At 47.7% G+C, this 27,763-nt stretch overlaps 1 protein-coding gene across 1 annotated transcript in view; it reads left to right on the forward strand.

Moving 5' to 3' along the window:
* Window positions 1-27,763, forward strand: part of SEZ6 (seizure related 6 homolog) — a 76,210-nt gene that overhangs the window by 27,220 nt on the left and 21,227 nt on the right. Inside the window, exons 2-4 of the mRNA XM_036765982.1 lie at window positions 10,359-11,027; window positions 12,116-12,249; window positions 25,129-25,324. Of these exons, the coding sequence (XP_036621877.1) occupies window positions 10,359-11,027; window positions 12,116-12,249; window positions 25,129-25,324 (999 nt within the window). The remainder of the gene's footprint in view (window positions 1-10,358; window positions 11,028-12,115; window positions 12,250-25,128; window positions 25,325-27,763) is intronic.

The raw sequence follows: 27,763 nt of genomic DNA on the forward strand, positions 1-27,763 counted from the left end.
CTTTGGGGTCTGACACCCCCCACAAACCTCCCAGGACTCCGGAGGGAGTAGGGAGACGCATCCCCGGCTGGAGCCCAAGATCAGTCGGGAGGAGAGTGGGGAGGGAAGGGCTCGGGGCAGGAAAACAACACCCCCCCCCCCATTCTGACAGCAAGCAGAGACTATGCAAATGAACACCCAAATTGGCAGGTCTGTTTTTGTTTTTGTTTTCAAGTCGACAGCCTCGTCTGTAGCCAGACTGCAGTGACTGTCATCGTCTGGGGGGGGGGGTTATCTCAGGCGAATGGGCTGGCCAGGATTTCCAGAGCACCTAGGCAGGATTGGGGGAGGGCTTACCATGCGCCAGGCTCTGTGCTGAGCTCTGGAATTCCAAACACAAGTCTGGTGGTCAGCCAGCAAGCATTCACAGCTTACATGCTGTGTGGCAGGCCCGGTTCCAAGTGCTGGGGATGCAAAGAAAGGTAAAAACACAGACCTTGTCCTCAAGGGGGCTTATACTCTAATGGGAGAGATAGCACATAATTAACTAGGTACATACAAGATATAGACAGCTCAAGTGGAAGGTACTCTCTAAGGGAAGGGACTAATAATCATAGAAACCTAGAAGGGCCTAGTGAAGATGGTGAGATTTGAGGTGAGCCTTGAAGGAGGCCAGGGAAGCCTTACCCTGGGGAAGGATAGAACAGGCTGGTGCCATCTCTGAGGCCCAGAGCTGATGCCTGGAAAGTTCCTGATGCTTGTCAGTGGTATCCCTCCCCACCCCCTGGCTAAGGCAAGGACTGAGAAGTCAGGCTGCTTGGGGACACAGCAATCACATCTAAAATTACATTGAGGTAAGAAGTGCCTAGGGCTGGGGGCTAGAGAAGCTAGAACAGAGGCATGCCTTTCAGAGTCAGAGTGCATGGGTTCAAATCCCAGCCCTGATAATACCTGTGGCACCCTGAACCACCTCTGGATCTCAATTTCCTTATCTGCAAAATAGGGGAAGATATAGAGAATTGGACTGTATTATCTCTGAGGTTCCTGTTGGGTCTAAATCCTTGGACCTGGCTTAAAAAAAGAATGACCCTTTTAGGGGGGAAAGTTGGGTCATGGCCACAGAGAATAGTGGGTACCATCCTCCCAGTCACCAAGACCCACAACCTCCTCGCTCCCACTCACCCCACACAGCCAGTCTGCTGCCCAGTCTTATCCTTGTTAGCCTTGCCACATCCTCCCATATATGTATATATATATATATATATATATATATATATATATATATATATACACATATACCTCCTTCTTTCCTTTAGCACTACCCCCCCACTGTGGTGCAGACCCTCGCCAGCTCACAGAAGGAGGAGAGACAGAGACAAGGATCAGGGACAAAGATTTCAAGTGCCCATAGAAGAGGGGTAGAGGATGTTAAAGAATGAAAGAAAGCCCCTTGACAGTTTCCAAAGAACAGTAAAGAGTGTCTATCCTGCCATGCCTTTTCTCTGGATTGGAATGCCCTTCTGCTCTGCCCACATATTGAGTTCCCTCTTGTTCTCCCAAAGAGAAAGCTAGGGGAGGGCATCTGAAACATTGGAGACTGATGTCAGCAAAACAAAGTGGATGTCCAACCTGCCCCCTGCCCACAGCAGAGGCAATGGTACCTGGGGGAAGGGAGTAGGAAAAAAGACATGTGACCCAAAATGGCCGGCACTCTTCCATGACCCAGAATCCTGGGTTGTGGGGAGGCCTCAGGCAACCAAAGCCTGCCTCTGCCAATTTGCGCAAATTATATCTTCTCTGACTTCCTCCTGAATCCATCTCATTGCTAGAAGGGGACTTGTAGAAGTTAGGTCAAGGAAATGGGCCTAGGCCTTTAAACCCACCTGCTGGCTCCCTTGATCCCTCTAGCTCTTGGCCCAAGCTCTCTAAGGTGGCAGAGTGTTCTGGTTAGAATTTTCCACTTTAAGCCCACTCACTGCCACAGCCCTAGCTGCAGAGGCCAGGGCTGCCCTTAAGCTCACTGTGGGGTGCCCTCTGAGGTCCCAGACCAGATAACTGGGGGAATGCCTCTTATAGAAGGTGGCATTTGAGCTGAGCCTTGAAAGGAACCAGGGTTTTCAAGAAGAAGAGATAAAGAAGGAAAGCATTTCAGGCATGGGACAGAGTCTTACTCCATCATCATTGGATAAGGTAATCATCATTACGTCATCTCAATTGATAATAACATTTATGTGGTGCTTTAAGGTGTGTATATATATAATCTCATTTGGTCCTCACAACAAACTATTAGGTAAATACCATTATTGTCGCCACTATCTAGATGTGGAAACTAAGGCTGACAGGTTAATTGACTTGCCTAGGGTGACACAGTTAGTGTCTGAGGCAGGATTAGAACTCAGGTCTCCCTGATTCCAATCCAGTACTCCAACCACAACACCACCTAGCTGCCTCACAAAATCATTTATTAATGTGTCAAGCACTATGCTAAATTCTAGGGGCACAAATAGAAAATTGAGACAGCCCATGTCCTCAAGGAGCTCACATTTTACAAGAAAGGAGGAACATATAAAAGAAACATAAAATTCAGGTTCAAGTCAGGGCAGGCAGAAAGCCCAGAGAGTATTTGGGCAGGGAAAGCAACCTCACATATGGCAAAGCCCAGAGGACCTTGGGAGCAATAGCTGAGTAAATGTCTCCCTACCAAGGGAAGAGTGGATTTTGGGGTCAGAGTGGAGCGGGAATCTGTGGTATCTCCCAGAGAGGTAGGGATCTGAAGGTCAGCCTCCAGCTGGCAGGTCAAGGTTTAGACTGGGAAGTCATCCAAGATTCAATTTTTGAGGCCATGGAGGGGCCACAAATACCAAGGAATTTGGACATTATCCTTCAAGTAATAAGCTAACAGTTCAGAATGGGCTTTGCCTTCTCCTTCTTCCCCTTCCTTCTTCCTCCACCCCCAGACTGATGCCCAAGATTGACCAACACTCTGAGTTCACACTTGTCTAGGGCCATACCCACTCAGTGGACTCTAATTCCCTTTTTCCTGGGCAGTCTAATGCCTTCTGGGGAGGCTGAGAGTCTGGACCTTCAACTCTCCTCTACTTCTCTCTAACATTGTTCAACCTTCCCCTTTCCCTATCTTGCCAACTGGTCCCCTAAACCTGCAAATCCTACCCCCACAAGTTGGTGCTAGTCAACCTACAGTTCATGGAGGAGAAACCTTACCCCAGAATCTAAGAATGAATAAGAAAGTACATCCTACTCACTATGCTAAGAGATGGAGATGCAAGACAAAAAGTGAGACAGCCCCTGCCCTTGAGGAGCTTACATCCTATTTAGGGAGAGGCAACCCATCTAGGGCAGTGGCAGCCAGGGAAGGAAGTTGGGTCAAAGGAGCCACAGGGATGGAGAATGGCTCTCACAGACAGTTGGCTGATATGCCTTTTCCAGAAGCAATAATAGAATCGATTTGATTACAATGCCCAAGAGCATGAAGTAAAGGAAGCAACTGGGAAGACCGCAAGGGTAAATGAACGTGGTCAGGACCAAAGAAGGCTTGACATATTGAGATCTTGACCCCACCTTCCCTGATGGCCAGCATCTTTCCTTCTTTTGATGGCTAAACTCCTAGAGAAAGGTGTCTACAATCCTGAATACTTTCTTCTCTTTATCTTTTCATGATGTTGCTTCTCGATTCTCCTCCTACCCAACTGGCTACTCAGCTTAGTTGTTGGATCCTTCTCTAATTTATGCCCACTAGCCATGGGTGTCCACCAAAGATCTGCCCTGAGCCCTCTTTTTTTCTCCCTCTATACCAGTGGTGTCAAACTCAAAAAGAAATGAGACCACTAAACCTTACATATAGATCCCTGAGGGTGCAGATTGCCTTTGGAAACCACACATTAACATTGTCTATGTTCTATTGCATTTTTACATATTTTGTTAAATATTTCCTAATTCCATTTTAATCTGGCTCAGCCTCTTTCCAGAAGTTGTAGGCTACATGCAGTGACACCTCTGATCTGTACAATCTCTTCTGTCATCTCATCAACTCCCATGTGTCTAATCATCATCTTTATGCAGCTGATTCTCAGGTCTATTGATCCAGGCTCTCTGCTGTCCTCCAGTCTGGAGTCACCAACTTCCCATTGGACAGCCGGGTAATCCATCAACATCTTAAGCATAACATGTCCAAAAAGGAATTCATTAGCCTCCCCCCACCAAACCCTCTCCTCTTCTGGACATTTCATTACTGTTGAGGGCACTGCCATCATCCTGATCACCCAGGCTCACAATCTTGGTACTTCTCACTCTCACTCATTCCATGGAGCCAGTCTGTTGCCAAGTCTCATCATTTGCACCTTCACAGTATATCTCTCATATAAATGCCCTTCTTTTCTGTGGCACGGCTTCCATTCTGGGGCAGGTCCTCATCGCCTCATACCTGGACTACTTCAAAAGCCTCTTGGCTGGTCTCCCTGCCTCAAGCTTCTCCCCCACTCCAGTCCATCCTTCACTCCACTGCCAAAGTGATTTTCCTAAAGCACCAGCCTAACCATGGCACTGCCCCTCACCCGCTCAATCGACTCCCCGTTCCCTCCAGGATTGAATCTAAAAGCCCCTGTTGGGTTTTTAAAGCCCTTCCCAACCTGGCCCCTACATACCTTCCCAATCTTCTTATCTTGACTTCCTTCTGTGTGTACTAACATCCAACACTGGCCTTCTCCCGGCTCCCCACACATGATATCCCATCTCCTTACTCCATGTCTTTGTCCTGGTCACCTCAGCCTTGTGCCTTCCTAGCTTCCTTCAGGACTTACTCTAATCTCACCTTCTTCAAAAGGTTTTTCCTGATCTTCCCTGCTGGTCTCTTCCCTCTGAGATCACTTTCCTCTTACACTGCATATTATCTTGTGTAGTTGGTTGCATGTTGTCTCTTCTATTAGAATATAAGCTCCTTGAGGGCGGGTTCTGGGTTTTTACTTTTTCTTTGGACCCCACAGTGCCTGCACATAAGTAAGTCTCTTAATAAATGTGTGTTAACTACATCAAATTGCTTGCCTTATCGAGAGGTGGGGCAGAGAATTTGGAACTTAAAAATATTTAAAAGAATGTTAAAAATTATTTTTACATGTAATTGGGGGAGGGAATAAAAGTTAAAAGAAAGAAAGAAAATGTATGTCGATGATGCTGCTGAAGGTCTCACCAACCAGGACAGCCTGGCCCTAGGCCATGAGTTACTAAGCTTCTGCAGTTCCTGGTCCCTGGAGCTCTAAGGACAGCTTGGCAAATGGCCAGAGTGAAAAGGAGCTGGAAGGAATCTCTCAGTCTGTCTCCTCCTACTTCCTCAATAGGCATCAAGCATTTTGGCCACAAACACAGGGACAGTGGGGCATGGGGAAGAAGAACAGGGCTAATGGGCCTTCTTCACACCAAGTAAGGGCATCTTTAATTGTGTCCTTCCTATCCCCATTCCCCTGGACCCCTCCCCCCAATTCCTAGAGAAATACTGTGTCTAGCCGAGATTACCTTAATGTCTCAAAGCAGTAGGTGGTAACAGAACTGAGACTCGGAAGCAGCTGATTGCCAAATCAATTTACTTGTTTGATACGCTATCTCGATCCCATTTAACCGAGGACTCGTTCCTTCCTTCCCCCACCCTCCCCCCAAAGCAATCAGTGCAATTGACGTGAACAGAGGTGTCTCTTTGCTTCTGCACTGCCACACGGTCCTTGACCTAGCTGGTGACTGGGTGGGGGGAAAGAGGGGGACCGACAACATCAGGGCAAGGACCCAGGTGACGAGCAACCCTCAGAGAGGCAGAGACTGCTGGTCAAGCTGTATGACGCCAGATTGGCCAACAGGCAGTTAGTCTGTGCTTCTTGGTGAGAAAAAAGGGCATCTTTCTGCATTGGATTATGGGAACATAGGCTGGATCATAGAGCCGGAGTGAACCTCAGAAGCTGCTGAGCTCCTCATTTTGCATATGAGGGAAATTGAGGCATAGGGAAATTGAGGCATAGAGAAATTAAGTCATTTTCCCAGAGTCACATAGCTAGTAAGGATCCTGGGGGAATTCAAAGCCTGACCCCAAGTCCAATGCCGTATCTACTATAGCATGCCTTCTCCCTCTAGGGTCATCCCATTTCAGGAACCTCTATCCACCTAGCTATGTGACAAGGATCACCGCATATATGAACGTAAGGGAATACTTTTGAGCTGTAAGAAGTGGAGAAAGGGATGTGTTCAGAGAAACCTGGGAAGACTTGTATGAACAGATACCAAGTGTAGTGAGCAGAACCAAGAGAACAAGTTATATAGTAACAATACTATAAAGGCAAATAGCTTTGAAAGACTGACCAATGCAATAATCAACCATGATTTCAGAAGGCTGATGGAAAGCATGCTACCCAACAGAGAGGCCACGGACTCCAGATGTAAAATGATACATATGTTATTTGGTCATGGCCAAAACAAGAATCTGTTTTGACTGCTTATATTATGTATATATAGAGTATTGTATATTGTATATATTTGAGTATATTTGTATATCTGTTTTATGTATTTTGGTTTGTATTTGGTTTTTGTATATTTGTTTTTTAAAGGGTTTTGTTTTTCTCTTTTTAACAGTGGGGAGAGATGGAAGGGGAGAAACTAGATTTCTGTTCACTGAAAAAATTAAATTTAATTAATTTTTTTAAAAAGCCACCACAATATTTAGCTTGCAGGAGATATGCATGACCGTTGAGACAGATAGGTTGTGTGCACTACAAATGAGTCACTGGGCATAGCACCCCAAACCCAGTATGCCAGCCAGCCAACAATCTTCACCTGCAGAGATGTAGGTGAAGGCCTGAAACCCAGAAGCACCATCTGTTGTCTTACCTCTTGGATACTGATGAGAGAGAAGGGACACAGGAGTACCATCTGCTCTTGGAGGTGACACACAAAGGCTGAGCCATGGCATCTTGTCAGGCTATGCTTCTGCCAGAGGACACGAATCCACTTGTTTCACGCGTGATCGCAAGAGGCCAATGCAGCCTCAGAGTTGGGGGGTTCCTTGGCACCTCTTTGTCCAGAAAATCAGGTACCCACGTCACTTTCTCCCTTCATCCTTCCTTCCCCCACCCCAAGCCAGTCTGCCAAATTCTTCTCGGTTCTCACTCCCCAGAGCTCCCAGTCTCCGGGAACGTCAGCACTGTCGTCCTCTCGAGAACAGAATGCTCACCATCTGTCCAACCCATCTCCCCTCTCTCCCCACCTGCCAATTCACGGGGTGGGTGCGAGCCTGCCCAGGGGCTGGCGGCCCCACTTCCAGACAAGCAGAGGACCTGATCATCTCCTTCCAAATCCCCTCCAGTCTCTTGCCTCACTTCTATTTTCCTGCCTGTCATTTCATTAGCTATTCATGGAACCATTTTGAAATAGTCATAGATCAAAAATCTCTTTGCTTCCTCATATGTAGGAAGGTCTGGGTAACTGGTAGCATCTGCATCTGAAACAAAGGGACCCTTAAGGCTGAAGGTCTCCAACCCCAAGAAGTTCATTTTCACTGACCTCAGCCCGGGCTCCTGTGGCTAGTCTGCAAAAAAAAGTATCTTGAGGGTCCTAGTAGACCATGAGTTGGACAGCTATCGATCAATATAGCATGGCAATTAAATCATCCAGGAAAAGTGATGATAGAGGTGGTGGAAGTTTTTAATCGTATTTCTAGAAGGTGGAATCCTCACTGGATCCTAACTAGAGTCCTAGGCACTCCAAGTATGACCTACAGGAAACCTTTCCCAATCCTAGGGCCTTCCCTCTGTTAATTATCTCCAATCTCTTTTATATAGTCCTATATTTTTCTATAATTTTATTCCATAATCTCTATTTTTCTGTAATTTCTTCTACATATTTCTGTATTTCTTCTATAGCTTGTTTGTTCATAGCTGTTTGCATGCTGTCTCCTCCATTAGTCTTTGAGCTCCTTAAGAGAAGGGACTGTTTTTCACCTGTCCTTGCATTTTCCCAGTGCCTGGTACACATAAACAATCTATAAATGCCTATTGGCTGACTAGGGTCAGGTAGGTGGCATAGTGGGTAGAGCGATGGTCTTGGAACCAGAAAGATTCATCTTCCTGAGTTCAAATCCAGCCTCAGACACTACCTAGATGTGTGACCACAGGCAAGTCACTTCACCCTGTTTGCCTCAGTTTCCTTATCTGTCAAATGAGCTAGAGAAAGAAATGGCAAACCACTCCAGTACTTTGCCAAGAAAACCCCAAATGGGGTCACAAAGGGTCAAACATGACTGAAACTACTGAATGACAACAAAATTATCTGACTAACTCATGTTTGTATCTCCAGTTTAATAAATGTTTACCAACCGACTGACTGACAGGACCCTGGACAAGTCATTTGACCCTTGAATCTCATTTCATAGCGATACTACAACTCAAGAAGGGGAAGAAGAATACAGGGAGAGAACAAGTGAGAGACACAGAAGTGGAGATTTGTTGGCAAATATTTAACAACCGGCTTTGCTATGGGGTGGGAGAATGTATTCATGACACACTTTTAAATTGACTTCATATTATTAATGTTTTCTCTGTCACCTTCTCAAGTCTAGCCAATGAAGAAAACAATAAATCAAGTCCTGACTTGTAGTTTGCTGATTTCTGAGGTGTAAATGTTCACCCTGGAAATTTAACCATCTGCTCTCACAAGCAGTACAAGGCTGCTCTGGTGCAACACTGAATGGAAGCAATGAAATATTTGAAAAAAAGGACCCTTTGAGGGGAAAGTGAAATAAACTTGTCTTAATGCGGACCTAAAAGGGGGCATCTGTGCTGATGGAGGATCCCAGAAAGAGTGTGCAGAAGATGAAGGACGAGTTTGCTCTGAACCGTAATCCATCGGCCTCTAAAGGGGCAAAAAATGAATTAAAATATTGCCTAAGATTGAAATTCTAACAGGTAGAGTAGGAAAGAGAAATAGGGTGGGATCAGGAGACCCAGGCTCTAGTCTCAACCAGGGGTGGCTAGGTGGTGCCATAGTGCACAGAGCACCAGGCCTGCAGTCAGGATGCCTGAAGTTAAGGAAGCTCAGACACTTACTAGCTGTGTGACCCTGGCCAAGTCACTTCACCCTGTTTGCCTCAGTTTCCTCATCTGTAAAATGAGGTGGAGAAGGAAATGGCAAACCACTTCAGTGTCTTTGCCAAGAAAACCCCAAATGGGGTCACGAAAGATTTCAGCACGAGTGAAAAATGACTCAACAGCAAAACTCACCTTAATAATAATACATGGGCAGCAAGGTGGCACAATGGATAGAGGGCTGGGTCTGAAGTCAGGAAGACTCATTTTCCTGAGTTCAAATCCTGCCTCAGACTGCTGTGTGACTCTGGGCAAGTCACTTAAGCTTGTTTGCCTCAGTTTTCTCATCTGTAAAATGAGCCAGAGAAGAAAATGGCAAACCACTCTAGTATCTTTGCCAAGAAAACCTCCAATGAGGTCATGAAGAGTCGAAAATGACTGCAAGACAACTGAGAAAAAAACAATAAAGATCCCTTCCAGAAGACCTGAGACTAAAACTTGCCTCAGATCCTAGCTGTGTGACCCTGGGTAAGTCACCTGACCAATATAGGCCTCAATTTGCTCATCTGTAAAATGAGGTTGTCTGGACAAGATGGCCTCCAAGGTTGTAACACAATGGAAAGAGCCCCAGATTCAGAGGCAAAGGACCAATCAGGCGATCGATTAGCATTTATTAAGTGAAAGTAAGACAGTCCTTGCCCTCAAGTAACTAACATTCTACCAAGGATCTTGGGTTCAAATCATGGTTCTACTCCCTACCTGGATGGCCCTTGGACAACTCATCTGATGCCTTTGGGCCTGTTTTTTTTTTCTAATCTGGAAAGACAGAAGGGTGTTCTAATAAACGATCCCTAAAGTCTCTTCAGCTCTGATAATGAGAGCTTACATTTATATATGTCTTGCTAAGGTTTGGAAACTGTTTCGTGTCCATTATTTTATGTGATCCTCACAATACCCCTATGGAGATAGTTATCGCTGCCATCATTTTAACAATGAGTAAACTGAGGCCCAGAGAAGTGAGTGAATCACCCCATGTCCCCCAGCCAGTAAGTTTCAGAGGTGGTATTCCAACACAGGTCTTCCTGACCCTAAGACTGGACTTCCATCCACTACCATCCACAAAGGCAGAGGGAGTTTGCTCGCTAGCAATTTCTTTATCAATAAAACCCCAGGTCTAGGGCCGCTCCCTATCCCATAGTGCCTGGCACATAGTAGGTGCTTAATAAATGATAGGTGACTGATTGATTGACGTATCATAAGCCTCAAAACCCACAGAAATGTGAGCTTTTATTACTCTCTTCACAGGAGTCTCCTCTGAGATCCAGAACCCAAGCAGCGAAGAGACAGACAATGAGCTCACGGCGGCCCCTACACCTGAACAGCCTGAAGGAGGGGTCCACTTTGTCAGCACAGCCCCAACCCTGAAACTGCTCAACCATCACCCACTGCTAGAGGAGTTTCTACAGGATACCCAGGCAAAGGAGGAGGAGCTAAAGCCTGTGCCCTTCCTAACTCGAGGGGCAGTCCCCTTCCAGCCTGATGCACCAACACTCTTCATCCCCAGCCCTCTGGCCCATCTGGCACATCAAGATGACCGCCCCATCTTTACCAACCCCACCCCAGCTATGGCTCCAGGACCCACGTACACCCTGGGGAGGGATGGGGTTCAGAGTCCAGAGCCCGCATGGCCCACTCTCCCCATTACAATGGCACCCCCACCAGGGCCGGGAGTAGCTGTACCATCTTTGGCCCAGGCTGAAGTGCCCGTGACGGCACCTCCCAGAAGTGCATGGATGGTGACCCATGACGTGCCCATGGATTTGACCCAGCCATGGCTCCCAGAGGTCGTTCCCCCTCAGGCCAGAGAACCAGGGGTGGGGATGCCTGCTGCCACTACTGCTTCGGGGGATGACGAGGAGACCACCACCACCACCATCATCACAACAACCACCATCACCACTGTGCAGCCACCAGGTCAGGCTCCACCCTGAGAACAGGCTGGGCATCCTTGGAAAAGGGCTCCCCAGAAGCCATCCCATAGACAAAGCCCTCAGCTTCCATCCAGAAGCTAAGCAGATTCCCGTAATTGGCACTGGGGGGTGAGGGAAGGGGAATAAGCATTTATGTAGCACCTAATATGTGCTAGGCACTGCACTAAACACTTTACAAACATTATCTAATTTGAGCCTCACGACAACCTTGGGAGGTAGGTGTTATTATGATCCCAATTTTACAGTTAAGGATACTGAGGCAATCAAAAGTTAAGTGACTTACCCAGGGTCACAGCCAGTGTCAGAGGTCAGATTTGAACTCAGGTCTTCCTGACTCCAGGTACATCACTCTATGCACTGCACCCTCTAGCTGCCACTATTAGAAGCAAAGCATCTTGGTAGCCAAACGCACTAGGTAATCATGACAGTCCTTCGAAATGACAGGTGAACCAACCACAGGGACTTGTTCATAATAGACAACTCATGAATAATTGGTAAGAGGAAGCACAAGAGACTCTGGTATAAAGAGACCTGGGTTCAAATCCTGCCTTGAACAATTACTACCTATGTGACCTTGGGTAAGTTGTACTCACTGGGCCTCAGTTTCCTCCCCTGTACAATGAAGGTTTGGGCTAGATGACCCCAGGGGCACCTTCTGGCTTTAGACCTAAGATAGAAGTGGTGGTGGTAGTGGTCATAATGGAGGTGATGATGGCGGCCGTGGTGATTCGATCTCTACTTGGTGACAGGGCTGGGGCATAGCAAGGGCAAATTTCTGGGATCTGAACCCACTGCTCCCCTTCTCCCTCTAGGGGATCCCCATAAGCTGCTGGCCAAAGTTGGGGTGCCCTCAGACTAGTAAAGGCCATCGGCAGCAAGATGGCCCCTCCCAATGACGGTGACCTGACCTGAAAGTAGGAAAGCCCCCGAGAAAGGAGCAGACTGGTTTTTCTGGAAGTTGAAAGAGGAGAGAGGGAGAAACCAAGTCCACTTACTACTTTATCACTTATAAAAGCTCACAAGAAGCTCCAGGTAACTGTGGGTTTCCTTTTGTTTCCATCTGGTACTTAGCTCCCTGTAGCTGGAATTTCACAAGGCCTCAGGGCTCTCTGAACTCTCCAGAAGGCCCCAGTTCATCAGATGACAACAGCCTGGATTGTTTCTACTACATCACCGTCTATCCTGGCTACGGTGTAGAGATCAAGGTGAGTGAGGGTCCCCAAGGCATTAAAAAGAACAGGGAGGGGGACACAAGTATTAATAGGACCTACTACATGCCAGGCACTGTTTGTTCTAAGCATTTGACAAATATTATCTTGTTTGATCCTCACAACAACCCTAAAAGGTGGATGCTTTTATGATCTCCATTTTACAGTTGAGCAAACTGAGTCAAAGGTTCAGTGTCTGATGTCGGTGATGTTAGATTTTAACTGAGTCTTCCTGAGTCCAAAGCAAGCTTTCTAGCCACTGCAGCACCTGGCTGCTCCCCTGAAGAAAATCGGGGTCGAGAAATGAGACAAAAGACTGGAAACTGAGAAGACAGATAGTGTCAAACTCAAATATGTAGAAACAGGAGCCACTACTCCATACATAAGGATCCTGTGCTACAATATCGGCTTGGTTTTAAAATGTGATGTCATCGATGGTTTATTGTATTTTTATTTATTTAGTTAAATATTTCCCAGTTACATTTTAATCAGGTCCTGCCAAGGAGTGCTGTGGGTGTGAGTTTGATGTGTCTAGTGTAAAGAACAAAAGAGTATTGACCATGGAGCCAAGAGACCTGGATCCTAACAGCTCTCATTCTACCTGGATTCAAATCCCTACTTTGATACTTCCTAGCTGTGTGACACTGGGCAAATCACTTTGATTCTCTCTGCCTCAGTTTCTTCATCTGTAAAATGTTGGGGTGAGAGTCAATAACCCCCGAGGTCGCTTCCAGCTTTGGAACTATGATCCTATGGCCTCCATGAGCCTCAGTTCTCTGGTCTGTAAAACACCAGTAACAAACACAAAACTGTCTACTTCACAATGGTTGTTTGGCTGATGACAGCAGACGAAAAGAAAGAACTTCAAAATGAGGACAGTCCTATACGTAGGTGAAGGCAGCTAGATGTGGCACCAAGAGCACTGGGGACTTGGGACTTGGGATGGAGACTCCCCTTCACAACCGATTGGTTGTGTTGCCAACCTCAGTTGTCCTCGCTAAGCCCTCAGGTCCCTCCCAGCCCTGTCATTCTATGATTTTGCTTTCTATTCTATGTCCTTCTTCCCCACTCCTTGGTCAAAGAACCACAGAATCATAGGTCTAGAACTGGGAGGAATCTTGGCGCTCCTAAGGTCCAGCCTTCTCATTTGATGAAGGAGGAAAATGAGATTGGGGTGAAGTAATTTGACCAAGATCACCTTGGCAGTCAATGGTGACACTAGGATTTGAACCCAGGCCCTCCAATTCCTACGCCCTTTCCACTGGCTCATGCTGCCTCAACCCTGGTACCACCACATCTTTGCCCATTTGCTGACCAATGCCAAGCTGCTTAACCTCCAAAACTCAATTTCCTCAACTGTAAAATGAAGAGGTTGAAATAGATGACTCTTCCATCTCTAGAATTTACAATCCCATGATCCTCTCCTTTGGGAACAAAGCAGATTTCCATTCATCCATCTCCAAGGGGCCAAATTCCAATGCCCCAAGATATAGGGTACTGAGATTATGGGTACCTGATACCCAAGAGGCACAACCAAGATGGCTAAAATATAGCTTGGGAAAAAAGAGGCCAAGTTAGGGTCTTGGTAGGAACTGGGAAGGGGGGCCAGTCAGGCCTAACCCCAGGCCTCAGCCATGCCCTTCTCCCGCTGAACACAGGTTGCTCCTCTTCTGAGGCCAGGTCCCTCAGTCCTGTTGCTGTTGCCTGAGAGGGTAATTAGTAGCAAGGGTTACCCAGACATCCCCTCCCACCACAAGCTATTAGCACTCAGTGCCGGTTAATTAACGTAATTAATGTAAAATCATCACCTAATGAGAGGTGGCACCGGCTGTGTTTCTCTAGGTGGAACAAGCCAGCTGTAGGTGTGGGGGAGGGGACAGCTGGTAGGTCCCTGGACCGGGACCCCTTCTCCTTCCTCCCTAATAGCTCACCCACAAATGGGCACAGTTTGAGGCACATTCCTGCCCCACTGGGTCCTGGACAAAAAGAGAAGCATCAGAGTCTATTCCAAAAGCAGGCAGAGACATTGGGCTCTATCCACTAATCTACCCTTCCTATCTCCTGTGCCGTGGGTATAGTGAGTCCCCCTTTAAGTGGTATAGATGTCTGTACTTGTGTGTGTGCTATACATTTTTTTGTCAGAATTCAAAAGCTGTTACCAGGCAACAACAAAATTAAGAACTGCACATCCCCCAGACTGGTATTTCTAAAATGCCAAGCAGAAGCCCACTCCCCCAGCCCTCCATCTCTTTCCTTCCTCCCCTTCCCCTGTTGAGGAGTCAACAGAAAGACAGTTGTGAGGCTGTACAGCTGCGAGTGCACAAGGGGCCCTTCCAGAAGGCAGTAGGTTAGTACGCTGAGGATGGGGAACTGAGAAACAAGGTGGGAATTGACCCAGGGCCACTGAGTGGCATGATATGTGGAGGTGACCACTTGTGTGCCCTTGGTTGAGCAAGTCGCTCTGAAACTCAGTTTCCTAATCTGTAAAATTAGGAGGTTGATTTAAGAGTTCTTAACGTGGAGTCTGTGAACTTTTTAAAAAATATTTTGATAACAATTTCAAAAGAATCAGTTTTCTTTGCTACCCAATGTATTTTATGTTATGCATTTAAAACCACGATTCTGAGAAGGGAGCCATAGGATTTCCCCAGACTGGGGTGGGGGTGGGGGAGTTTCCAGGACACAAAAGGTGAAGATCCCATTTTAGATGGAGTCTCTACCTGTAAATCCCACAGTCAGGGAGGGGAGCTCATTACCACATGCAGCAGGAAGTTGAGTTGGGAAGCCCAGTGGTGGATGAGACATAGGCACCAGCCTATGAAGTGCACAAAAAAATAATGACTCATTTCATTTGTATTCAGGAAAACTGGACTTGGCTCCTCATGCCTTTCACACACCCCTCAGAGTACAGGGTTGGGAGAAGGAGGGCTTTTTATGAAATCCCCTCCCCCCTTCTTTTTTCTTCACCGCATCAAGGCTGCCAGGGATGTCTAGCTGTATTATCTCTCCTGCTAATAGAACACAAAATGATCTAACCTCTCATAAAGAATACGTGACTGGGAGTCTGAAGGATGGGATTAAATCCCACGAACTAGCTACGTGACCTTGGGCAAGTCACAATTTCTCAGAGGCAACTAAGACAATAAATTACAAAACAATTTTACAGTGATTTGCACTGGCAAAATTTTCTGGGAGATTCCTACACTAATGAAATCATAGGTCCAGACAATAATAAATCATATTTCTATAAGATCATTAAGTCTTACACAAAAGCTGCTTAAGTTGTCATGCCAGTCAGCACCAGGAGGAACGAATTTCAGAAGTGTAACAGAAATGGGGTGGCCAGGCCTTTGGCCCAAAAGAGAAGCAGGCTCCAGGCTGAGAGGGAAACTTTTTCTCCTTAGTGGTATCTGTGCTTCATGCATCATCCACCAGTCATGCCCCTAGAAGGATTGAGGGGAGCATGTGGCTCTGGAGAGGCTGTTAAAAGTGTGTTGATACATGTGTAATCTATATCAAACGACAGGTCTTCTCAATGATGGGGGAGAGAATTTGGAACTCATAACTTAAAAAAAAAAGATGCTAAAAACGATTTACATGTAATTGGAAAAAAAAGAAAATATTTTAAGAATCTGAAAGTTCATTGACAGAGGACAGGGGCGAAGAGCAGACAGGCTACCCCCTCTTCCATGGGATATCATGAGACAAGCGATGGGGTGGGACGCAGAGCTCCAGGGACCTCAATCAGTCACTTAAAGCTCTCCTCTCTGTCTGACCCAGGAAGTACTTCCAAAGTGCTTGCCCCAATTGAAAAAAAAATTCTCTTTAAGCACCTCTCATTTTATAGCAGGATTGCAGCCCTAGCTAGTATCCCCACTACTTTCATTGTTGGGGTACAGCCTCTGGGAACCCAGCCTCCTGAGAGTTATAGTCAACAGTGCCCCCTCCTACTCCCTGTCCTGCCTCATTTTCTGAGTGGCAGGTGGTATGTATGTATGTATGTATGTATGTATGTATGTATGTATAGAATGAGTATAATGGATAGAACTGGCCCCAGAATCTGGAAGACCTGGGTTCGAATCTACTTCTGACACATACTAACTTTGTGCCCCTGAGCAAGTCACAACCTCCCAGTGGCCTAGGCAAACCTCTAAGATGATAAGTTACAGAGGAGGTGGCCAGCTACATTGGTAGAGGGAGTTTCCTCATTGGAAGTTCCCTGTGTTAATAAAAATCCTAGGTCTAGTGTGAAAAAAAAACAGACAGAGACAGAGACACAGAGAGAGAACCAGAGACGGAGAGAGAGAGAGGAGATATTAAAGATCATTTAATCCTACCCCTTCATTTTACAGAATGGGAAACTGAGGCCAAGAGAAGGGAAATGACCTAAAATAGGAAATAAATAAATGAGCTGCTATCTGAACCCAAAATTCCTTGTTTCCTGCCCCCTACTATTTGCACTTCTACACATCTAAACATCTCCCACCCCAGCTGTTACCTCAAATCTTTCCATCCCTAGACCTAGGCAGATCTTTAGGGGCACCTTCCCCCCAAGGATCCTGGGCATCCTTGATGTGCCCAGCATCCCCGGGTCCTCACTGTCTTTTGAAGAACTGGCACCAAGATGGTAAGAGAAGGAAGCCATGGGGCCTCCATGCAGGGATAGGGCTGCCGGAAACTCTTTGGTCATAATTAGTGAGGAAATCAGATTCTCTCCAGACAGGCAGGCATCAGGGTATCATCCTGGCATATTAGCAAAGCTTCTTTCCTGAGGCAAGAAACAAGAGCCCAGACCCATAAGTTTCTGGTGGGTACTGTGGGTGGTTGGGTGAGCACCAGCCCTCAACATCATACAGTGCCAGGCCCCACCCCATTTCCCTTAGCAGAGGGCAGCCAGTTGACACCCCTTACCCCATGATCAAGATTTCCCCTTTAGAGGCTACAGTTCCATCTGCATGCCAGGGCCAGGTGCCCACCCCCTCCTCATGCTTGGCATTCCAAAAACGTGCTCAGAGCCGGCTCCCTTCCTCTACTTGGCTGGGTTCTGAGGCCATCTGGCAGCCTGGATGCAGCTGCCCAGATCTCTCTACCCTCCCACCCTTTTCCCTCTTGGCTATGTTTGCCCCCACATACTGCAGGTGGCACCATTGGCATGCTGTGTTCATACACTAGGCTAGATGCCAGCTGGATGCTAGGGTCTATCTTAGCCCACCCTGTGGAAAAAGGCCTCTCCCTCCAATCCACAGTTCACAAGATCATGGGTCTAGAGCTGGAATGGACCCCAGAGGTGATCTAGTGCAGCCCTCTCATTTCACAGATAAGGAGACTAAAGTCCAGGAAGATGAAGCGCCATCATAGGTCCATAGATCGAGAAATGGAGAAGACTTGGAAGGGTCTCTGGTACAACCCCCTCATTTTACAGATGAAGAAACCAAGGCCCAGAGAAATGAAGTAATTTGTCCAAGGTCACACAAGAAGTGTCAGAAGTGAGATTCAAACCACTGATTACAGAGCTGGTCCTCTTTCCCCCTCCTTACACTATCTTCAAGCCCATTATCGGTGACTCTTTGGGTCAACCATCCAATCAGTTCCAAATCCTCCCAACCATTCAGCTCATGTCTCTTGGGTTGTATGAGAAACTCTAGGAAGAACTTGCTGAAATCCTGATTCTTCTATTCTGGGAGACTGACCAAAACGGAAATAGAATTAGTCTGGCATGTCCTGGCAATGCTGCCTTGAAGACACGGGTCCCCAGGTAGCTAAAAGTGAGACTGAAGCAAATCTGGCCATTCTGGTAGAATACCTACCCTCCTACCTCCCACACCTCCCATCTACCTCTGATTCCACACCACCCTCATCCACCTTCCCCAGTGAAAGAGGATCCTGGCTCTCTTCTCATCTGCTAAGCCACAGAAATCTTTCCAATAGCCCCTTCCCCTTAAAGATAGCAGTGTCCCCAATATGGGTGAGATTGGTCTCCTCCCAGGCCCCATGCCCACCCTGTCTCCTGGCCACCAGTGGCTTCCATAACTTTAAGGTGACTATACTGCTAATCCAAGGTTGACAGGCATTGAAAAGGAACAAGGTACAGTAGGAAACATGCTAGACATGGAGTCAGGAAAGTTTCAGGTTCAAATCCCACCTTTAACACTAATTGTGTGACCAGAAAAAAAAGTCCTTTAACCCTCTCTGAGTCTCAGCTTCCCCATAATGATACCTGTAATAATAATATTAATACTGATATAGTACTTGAAGGTTTGCAAAGTGCTACATGTGTATTATCTCATCTGATCCCCACAACAACCCTGAGAGGTAGGGATTACTATAATCCCCATTTCACAAATGAGGAAACTGGAGCTAAGAAAAGGTAAGATCTAGAGGCTGAGAAAGAACAAATGACTTGCTGAGGATCTCACAGCTCCTGTCCTTGTATAAGGGCAGGAAATGGACTTCGATCTCCCTGACTCCTCGGCCAGTCCCCTCCCCACTGGACCTCCTAGAAGCCATTTCTTTCACTGTGTTGCCAAACAGAACATTGTATTATACATTTCTTGAGGGCAGGGGCTGTGTGGGCTTTGCCTTATCTCCAGCTCCTAGGAACAGTACCTTTCCAAGCACACAGCAGGTGCTTAATAAATGCTGGTTAGATCAAATTGAATTCTTCGTGAATGAGATAATGTATGGAAAGCACTACTTATATGCTAGGCATTAATATTATTATTAGCCGAGATCCCAAACCTGGGCCAGGGTGCTGTTCTCAGGAACATGGAGCTCTTTGAGGACAGGAACTGTCCTTGGTATTTCTTTGTATCCTCAGCATGTAACACAGTAGCAGGTGCTTAATAAGTACTAACTGATTAGACCGCTAGGTGGCGCCATAGTGCACAGAGTGCCAGGTCTGGAGTCAGGAAGACCTGAGTACAAATCTGGCCTCAGACATTTACCAGCTGTGTGACCCTGGGCAACCCCTGTATGCCTCAGTTTCCTCATCTGCAAAATGGGGATAATAATAACACCTACTTCCCAGAGTTGTAGTGAGGATCAGATGAGATAATATTTGTAAAGTGCTTAGCACAATGCCTGGCACATAGTTATTGATGGATGGATGGATGGATGGATGGATGGATGGATGGATGGGTGGATGGATGGATGACGAATAGATGGATGGATGGATGGGTGGATGATGGATGGATGGATGGATGGATGGGTGGATGGATGGATGGGTGGGTGGATGGATGGATGATGAATAGATGGATGGATGGATGGATGGATGGGTGGATGATGGATGGATGGGTGGGTGGGTGGATGGATGGATGGGTGGGTGGATGGATGGATGGGTGGATGGATGGATGGGTGGGTGGGTGGATGGATGGATGGGTGGGTGGATGGATGGATGGATGGGTGGGTGGATGGATGGATGGATGGATGGATGGATGGGTGGGTGGGTGGATGGATGGATGGATGGATGGATGGATGGATGATGAATGGATGGATGGATGGATGGATGGATGGATGGATGGATGAATGGATGGATGGATGGATGGATGGATAGGTGGGTGGGTGGATAATGGATGGATGAATGGATGGATGGATGGATGAATGGATGGATGGATGGATGGATGGATGGATAGGTGGGTGGGTGGATAATGGATGGATGGATGGATGGATGGATGGATGGATAGATGGATTGACTATTGGCACAAATAAGGAGATGTGACCTTGCCCTGCCTTGCCTCTGTTTCCTGGCATGGTCATGCTCACAGGAAGTAAAAGTCTCCCAAGAAAGGCATCAATAGAAATTCAATTCAATTTATCAAGCGTTCATTAAGCACCTACTGTGGGATCCCAGGCTCACAGAGCTAGAGCTAGAAAGAACCTGGAGGCCATTCAGTCCAGCTCTCCCATTTTATATATAAGGAAAACAAAGCCCAGAGAGGTTAACCAATCCACCTGACCACACAGGAAATAAAGCGACAGAGAGGAAATTCAAACCCAGATCCTTTGACTCCTTTGCACTTTCCCACAGTACACAGTACCTCTTTTCCAAGAAGGCACTGAAGAAACAGAACCAAAATTTCAAACATCTAGGCCCTCAAGGACTTTAGATTCTACCCAGCAACAGATCCAGAGTCAGAAGTCCTGGGTTCAGATCTTGACTTTGCCACTTACTACTTTTATGACCTTGAGTAAATTGTTTCCCCTATCTTGGCCTCAGTTTCCTCCTCCATAAAATGAGGAAGTCGACCTTTCAACTTTCTGAGCTTGTGAGATGGATGACAATCCATCTCAGTATCTGCCTCAGCCTACCAACCAAGGACAATGGGCTGTGGGTCATAGGCACCAAAAAACAATCTCTCGGGCCTAAGCAGATCTTAAGGAAATAGGGAAGGAATTCAAGGTTCCTCTCTCCCTCCCAAGAGAACCCCAGAATTCCAAGAAAGGCTGGGGAACCAAAACACAGACAGTAAAGACCTAGGGAGGGTGGTCCATGCCCTAGCCTGTTGCCATAACAACTCTTTGAGGCTGACTTACTCATTAACCCAGCACAGTTCTGAGGTGGAGACAGAGGATGTCCTTGCTTCCTCCTTCCCTCCCCAGTCTCCTCAGCCCCTCTCCCCTCCTTCCGCTCCCAGGACAAGCAGCCATCTCATCAGCGGCTCCGAGACGGCCGAGCTTTGAGCAGAGATGACATTTCAATCTGTCTCTGGAGCATTTCAGACTGCTGTAAATTGCCTCAGGACTTCATCACGGCCCCATCCTCCACATTCCCTCCTCCCCACCCCCCAACCCCATCAGGCTCAGCTCTCCGACCAAGTGATAGATCTCAGGCCACCAAAGTGACAGGCATAGTCAGAGAGGTAAGAAGAGACGGGGCTGACCAAGGCAGGACTTAACCCTGTCCCGTAAGAGAAGGGACCCACCTACAGCCCGGTAGACATGAAAGAAAAGGTCCCCAGGGTCTGGTCTGGTGTCATCTTGTCTTCTGGGAGACTCTGCTATGATTACCTACCTGCAGCATGCTCCCCACCCAATACCAAGACCTAACAATGATGGATTGGCACAAGATCAGAACCAGAGATGGAAGAGTATTCTGAGGCTATATAGTCCAACCCTCTCATTTTACAAAGGAAACTACTAAGGCCTAGAAAATAGCAATGATTTGTCCAAGGTCACACATGAAGGAAAGATTCGACCCCTCTGACTCCAGATTCAGAATTCTATTTTAATGCATCATGTTATCTCCTGATAATAGAGGTGCCAACTTGGCAGCTCCTAAGCCTCACTTCATCTCCTGAGGGAAGCCAATCACTATCTCCTGAGAAAGAGGCCTCTAGGTTCCCCTCAGGAGCTCTGGCTTCTAGGAGCCCTGCAGGATAGAGTCCATGGAGGACTTCATCAGAAAAGAGGAATGAGGACCGAGAAGAAGCAAGCTGCAGTTCAGGGGAAAGAGATGCTGAAATCAGAGTCAGCAGCCCCAGGGTCCAGTTATTCAGATCCTACTGCTTGCTTGCTGTGTGACCCTGGGGAAGTGACAAGTTCTCTGGGCCTTGGTTCTCTCGGTAAAATAAGGTGACTGGACAAGAGGAGTCCTGATGTTCCCTCCTGCCCTAAGTCTGTGGTTGTATGACCCCACCTAGGATGCTAAGAAACTGGAATCTTTATAACTGGGTCAAAAACAGCTTGAGCTAGGTGTGGCCAGCAGATATCAAGAGGCCAGGTCTCTGGGGGCACAAGGAGGAGGAGGGTCTAACCCTCACCCCGTGTGAGGATGTAGCGGAAGAAAGTGAGACCATCAGGCTAAGCTCCTGGAAGGTATGGAATGCTTTGGCTTTTTTTGTATCCCCGGCATCCACCACAGAGGCTGGCTCATGGTAGCTGCTTAAAAAATGCTTGTTAATTGGTTGATTGACTGATTAAGAAGGTCACCACAGCAAGCTCTTATTCCACATGGGCACATTCAGGGATGGTGGTCACCAAAGAAAGGCAGTCTGCCCCACTGCATGTCAGTATCCTGAGGCAAAGTCTGGTTCACCCTTGATGGGTTACACCTCTGGGGAAAAGACAAGGACACTAGGTGAAAAACCAGCTGCCAAGGAACATGGGGAGAAGAGCCGAGCAAGCAGGACAGGCTCCCAGGGGGCCAGGGCAGCTGGAAGCTGATTAGGTATTCCTTGCTGCTGAATCGGGGACAATGGGGAAAGGGGGGTGGGGCACAGGAGGTGACAGAATCAGAGAGGAAGGGCATCCAGGACACTGCTCCGGCTCCCAGGGAGCTGAAGTTAACTGGGAGGCAGCCAATGAGGAGCTTCTGGGTGAGGGGAGACCCCCTGAGACCCAAGATGGGCTGGAGTCTTGGGGCAGCCCTAAAGTAGAGGGAAGCTGTCCCTCCCCCACTCATCTTCAACCAGGTAATCAACAAGCATTTATTAAGCACCTACTATGTGCCAGGCACTATGCTAAGCACTGGGGATACAAAGAAAGGCAAGAAACAGTCCCTGCCCTCAAGGAGCTCATAGTCTAATAGCAGAGATAAAGTATAAATAAATGGTACCTACAAGATAAAGGAAAAAGGGGAGGGGGCATCTCCAGTTCTATCATGTAATAGACAGACTACTGGAATCAGAAGAACCAGGTTCAAATGCTGGCAAGAAATGGATGCAGATGGAACCTATCCAGGGTTCCGATAGGCTTACTATCCCCTCCTCTTTTTTCCCAATCAATGAACCAATGAGCATTTATTGAGCACCTACTATGTGTCATGCATTGTGTGCTAGGAGCGAGGGATACAAAGAATGAAACAGTCCTTGCCCTTGAGGACACGACATGCCCATATGTAGGTTTATGCAAAATAGGTATAAAAATAGATTCAGGGTAATTTGTGAGGGAGGCTCCAGCAGCTGGAAGAGAGAGAATCAGGAAAAACTTCATGCAGAAAGTGGAAATTGAGCTGAGCCTTGAAGCAAACAAGGAATTCTATGAGATGAAGGTAAAGACAGAGGGAAGGCATTTCAGGCGTGAGGGACAGCCAGTGCAAAGACAAGGAGGTGAGAGAAATCATCACCTGTGTGACCTATCACTTCTATGAAGTCAGCCTATGATTATGTTAACTCTTAGCAGCCAGGCTATAAGCAGGCTCTGCTCCTGGGTCTAAGGCCTCTTCTATCTAATCCAGTTTCCCAAAGATAATAGCCATCCTTCCTTGGAATGCTCCAGGAGCCATTTGCCTTGAGTCCCAGGACTTTCTTCACCTTTCACAACTATCTCCACCTACTCTGAGGGCAGAACTTCCTCAGCTGTAGAATGGGAGTGGGGTGGGGGAGGGGTCCTTAATATTTGTGTGTGCGTGTCACAGACCCTTTGGCAATCTGATGAAGACTATGGACCCCTTCTCAGAGGAATGTTTTTAAATGTGTGAAATAAATACAACGGAAACCCATTATATTTAAATAAAATCCAAAAAAATTTTTAATGAGATGAGGAAACGGAGACCCAAAGAGGTTAGTCCATGATTCTGTCTAGACTGAAAGCATATGGCCCCAGAACAAAATCAGCTTTCCCTTTCTAAAGCACCCTTTCCCTTAGCTTTCCCCACCCAAACCCTTGCTGATTTAGGATCTGTCTTTGGTACTCGAGATCAAACTCTAAAGGTCAGTGTAGTGAAAAGAGCACTGGATTTGTAATCAAGGGACCTGGTCTTGAATCCTGGCTCTTCTACTTACCCAGTGGCTTTCAACAAATCAGATCCCCTCTCTGGGTCTCATTTTCCACATCTGTAAAACAAGGGAATTGTCTTAAATTATTTATTAAGTACTTACACTGTGCTAGGCACTAAGGTACGAAGACAGAAATGAAATAGTCCCTGACCTCAATGAGTTTACACTGTACTGGGAATTTACAAAGAGGGAGAAGTGGAGAGAGGGTCCATGCCGGGACGAGGAAAACTGACTATACAAAGCTATAAAGGCAAGTAATGAATGTCATGTACAACGAAGTCGGTCAGTTCCATTGGAACAGAGTGCTTGAAGAGAAGGGATATGAAATAAGCCTGGAAAGGTGGTATGGGAAACTCTATTAATGCAGGTCAGCACCTTCTCAGGAACTTAGGTGCCTGGCCCACTGAGGGGTTAAGTGGTCACTTTCCCAGGATCACAGGCAGTAAAAGTCAGAGGTAGGACTGGAACCTTGGTCTTGGTTTCTAGGTTACTGTCTATCCACTATCCACCATGCTCATGCTTTCATGCTTACATTCAACAAGTCATGTTTACTACTGTAGACTATCAGCTCTAGAAGGGACCTTGGAGATGGGATCCAATCTCATTGTTTAACTTGTCCAAAACCCCAAAGCTAGTTAGTGGCAGAGACCCAATCTCCAGGCTCACAATCCAAGGCTCTTTCCAATGCTCCCCGCCATATTCACTAAGCATCTATTTAGCCTTGCCATTACACTCTGACCTAAACAGACCAAGTAAAATAGAAACAGTCCCTGTTCTCCAGAGTGGTCAGACCTTAAGGGGAAGGAAGGAGAGAGGAAGGGAAAGGAAGGAAAGGCAAAGAAAGAGAAGAGGAAGAGAGAGAGAGGAAGGGAGGAAGAGGGAAATTAGGGGAGGAGACAGTGGTAAAATGAGAGAGTTGGATGAAATTATTTAATTGAACAAGGATTTATTAAGCACTGCATAGGAGGAGAGAAGAGAGGAGAAGAAGGAAGAGAAGGGAGGGGAGGAAAAAGGAGGAGAGGGGCAAGGAACACAACCCAGAGCATTAGAAGAAGACAGGATGGGGTCTCAGGAAACTTTAAGTCCTGCCACTTGGCCCGTAGATGCCTGTCTCAGGAATGGCTGGGCAAAGGAGGCTTGACGGCTTACTCTGTGCCCACAGGTCCAGAACATAAGCCTGCTGGAGGGTGAGACAGTGACGGTTGAAGGTATGGGAGGCCCTGAGCCATTGCCCCTGGCCAACCAATCATTCCTGCTCCCAGGCCAGGTCATTCGGAGCCCCACCAACCAGGTGGCCATGAGGTTCCAGAGCCTCCTGCCACCCTCAGGACCTGGGACCTTCCACTTCCGATACCAAGGTAGGACCCTTGGAGGGGGGTACCTGGCCCAGTGGCATGTGGTCATGTGCCTACAAGCAGATTTCTCCACTCCCATCACCCCCTGGGGAGAAATATTACAGACAGTTATTTGCAAACAGAGATGGGCTTGCCGGCTGAGCTGCCATCTGGCTGGAGGGAGATGGCATCAGTGCCTGTCTGGCACCCCCAGCATCTTCTCTCTGTCTGCTCTACTGAGCACTTGTCTGGAGGACAGGCCCTTTCTGGGGTTAGGTGGCCCTCTGAGTATGTCCAGTTGGCACTTCTTGGCTGCCGGACTCTGCTTAGGACCACCACGGACAGAAGTGATTCCTTCCATGCCTTCAGTTGTAATTCATTCTGTGAGCCCCCATTGCCCTTGTCCTGTCTCTATACCACCACCCCCCTAAGTCTGCCTGACTTCCCTAATGATCCTATCTGACAATGGTTAACCAACACCCACCACTGGTGGGCTAACAAGGGTCCAGCCTATTGCCTCTGAAAGATTGAGAGACAGGTGGAAATGCCTCCAAGAGGGGTCCCTTGACTTGAGGGCCCCCCCATCCCAACTAGGCCATCCTGCCTGTAATCACCTGGCACCCATTCAGTGAGCACTAGGCCCCTCCTTCACCCCTCTGAGTCAGCTGCATCAGGGTTAAATGATCAGGGGAGCTCTGAGGCACACTAATGGGGAGATAATTGGTGTGAGCAATTACCGGATCATTTAACATCATTAACGGCCACCTCCACAACCCGAGAGGTGCCACAGCAGAGGGGAGCATCACTAGGCACTCGCTGCCAGGGTCACTGCTCCCCCAGGCTGAGACCAGGGTGCACAAAGGTTGAGCCTGGCCCTTGGAGCTCCCAGGTGGGGGGAATTGAAGGAAGTTTCACCCCTCTCCTTTTCCAAGATAGACAAAACTATGCCATCTCACATGGGGCGATGAGAGCCCTTCAAGAGGGCCCACAAGGCAGGGAACACATGGGAGGCCAGTGCTACCTGTGAAGAAGAAGGTGTGGGTGCCTAGGACATGGGATCCCCAAGAGGGAGGGAGCAGGGGACTCTGAGGAGCTATCAGTGTGTCGAGGCTGCCCGGCTCCTGCCTCCTTAATGGCACATCAATTCTCCACCAGCAGCGGGTATAATTTCACGCAGTTCTGACCTTCATTGTCCCTGCAAATTCCTTTGCACAAAACATGGAACTTTCCCTCTGTTTGCCCAGACAAAGGCAGCTGAATGGAACCCAGAGCTGCAAGCCCTTTGGGGGAAGAAGGGGAAGCGCCACTCTGGACTGTACGTGTGTGTGTCATGGGGAGGATGGGGGGACACTTGTCTTCTTTCTCTCTCCTCTTCAAAGCCCATCCCTCCAATAGCCCAAGTTGTGTTGTGTGTAGCATTTTTTTTTTGTCAATGATCAGCTCTTTCTGTAATGAGTGTAATTCCCCTAATTACAGACTGTAATTAGCCCTGATCCTGGAGATGGGAACAGGAGGAGCCTGGGGCCCACGCACTGATGTTGCTGTGTGGCTGGTGATGCCAAGCTGCCTGGAGCCTGGGTGCCAACCTAAGGAGAGCGAATGGGACAGAGAGAAAATGAAACCCCTCTAGTACCCCCAGCAGGAAGAAGCCTGAGCCCCATCCTCCAAGTGGACAGGAGAGAAAACCAGTGTTCTTAGAAGCTCCCCGCCCTAGGCACAAATGCGATTTTGCCAGGGCTGCCTAGAATAGATGGGCAGGATGCTACATTGGTCCCCAGGTTCTGACCCTATGCTTCTCTTGGGGCCTGGGCCACCCAGCTCTCTGCCTCTGCCCACTTCTGGGCTGCTATAGTCTCCAAGGACTCTGTGCCAGCCCTTCCTACTCAGCTACCAGCAGGAGAGGGAAGGAAGAGGCCACTTCCGGAGCCCACCTCCCTCTTCACCCCATACCTGGTACAGGACTCAGCCTCAGAGATATAAATGGGAAAATAACAACAGACTGTGTTGAAGTATTCCCTGGCGAGCTGCTGCCATGGCAACAGGAGGCAAATCAGCAAGGGAATGGCACTTTACCCACCATGGGTACAGGGGACTTTGTTTGGCCCAAGCTACAGGGCCTGGCCTCCTGCTCCTCCATCCCCATCCAGCTCTACCCACCCACCCAAAGAACTCCAGTGCTGAGAAGGGCAGGGGAGACCTCAAACATGTCCCCAGGTCACTATTTGATGCGCCAGCTCCTCCCATATCAGGATGTGCAACCAGGCCCCCATCTCTGCCCCCAATTTCCTCTCTTCCTTTTCCCACTCACCCCTCATCAAAGAGAAGAGAGAAAGGCTGGGCTGAAGTCTAGAATCTAGACTTAAGGGGTAGGGAACCTGCCACCTTGAGGCCACATGTGGCCCTCTAGGTCCTCAAGTGTGGCCCTTTGCTCTATGAAGTTTGGATTTAGTCAAAGGGCCACAC

The sequence above is a fragment of the Trichosurus vulpecula genome, chromosome 7 (assembly GCF_011100635.1).
Source record: "Trichosurus vulpecula isolate mTriVul1 chromosome 7, mTriVul1.pri, whole genome shotgun sequence".
NCBI classification, from domain to species: domain Eukaryota; kingdom Metazoa; phylum Chordata; class Mammalia; order Diprotodontia; family Phalangeridae; genus Trichosurus; species Trichosurus vulpecula.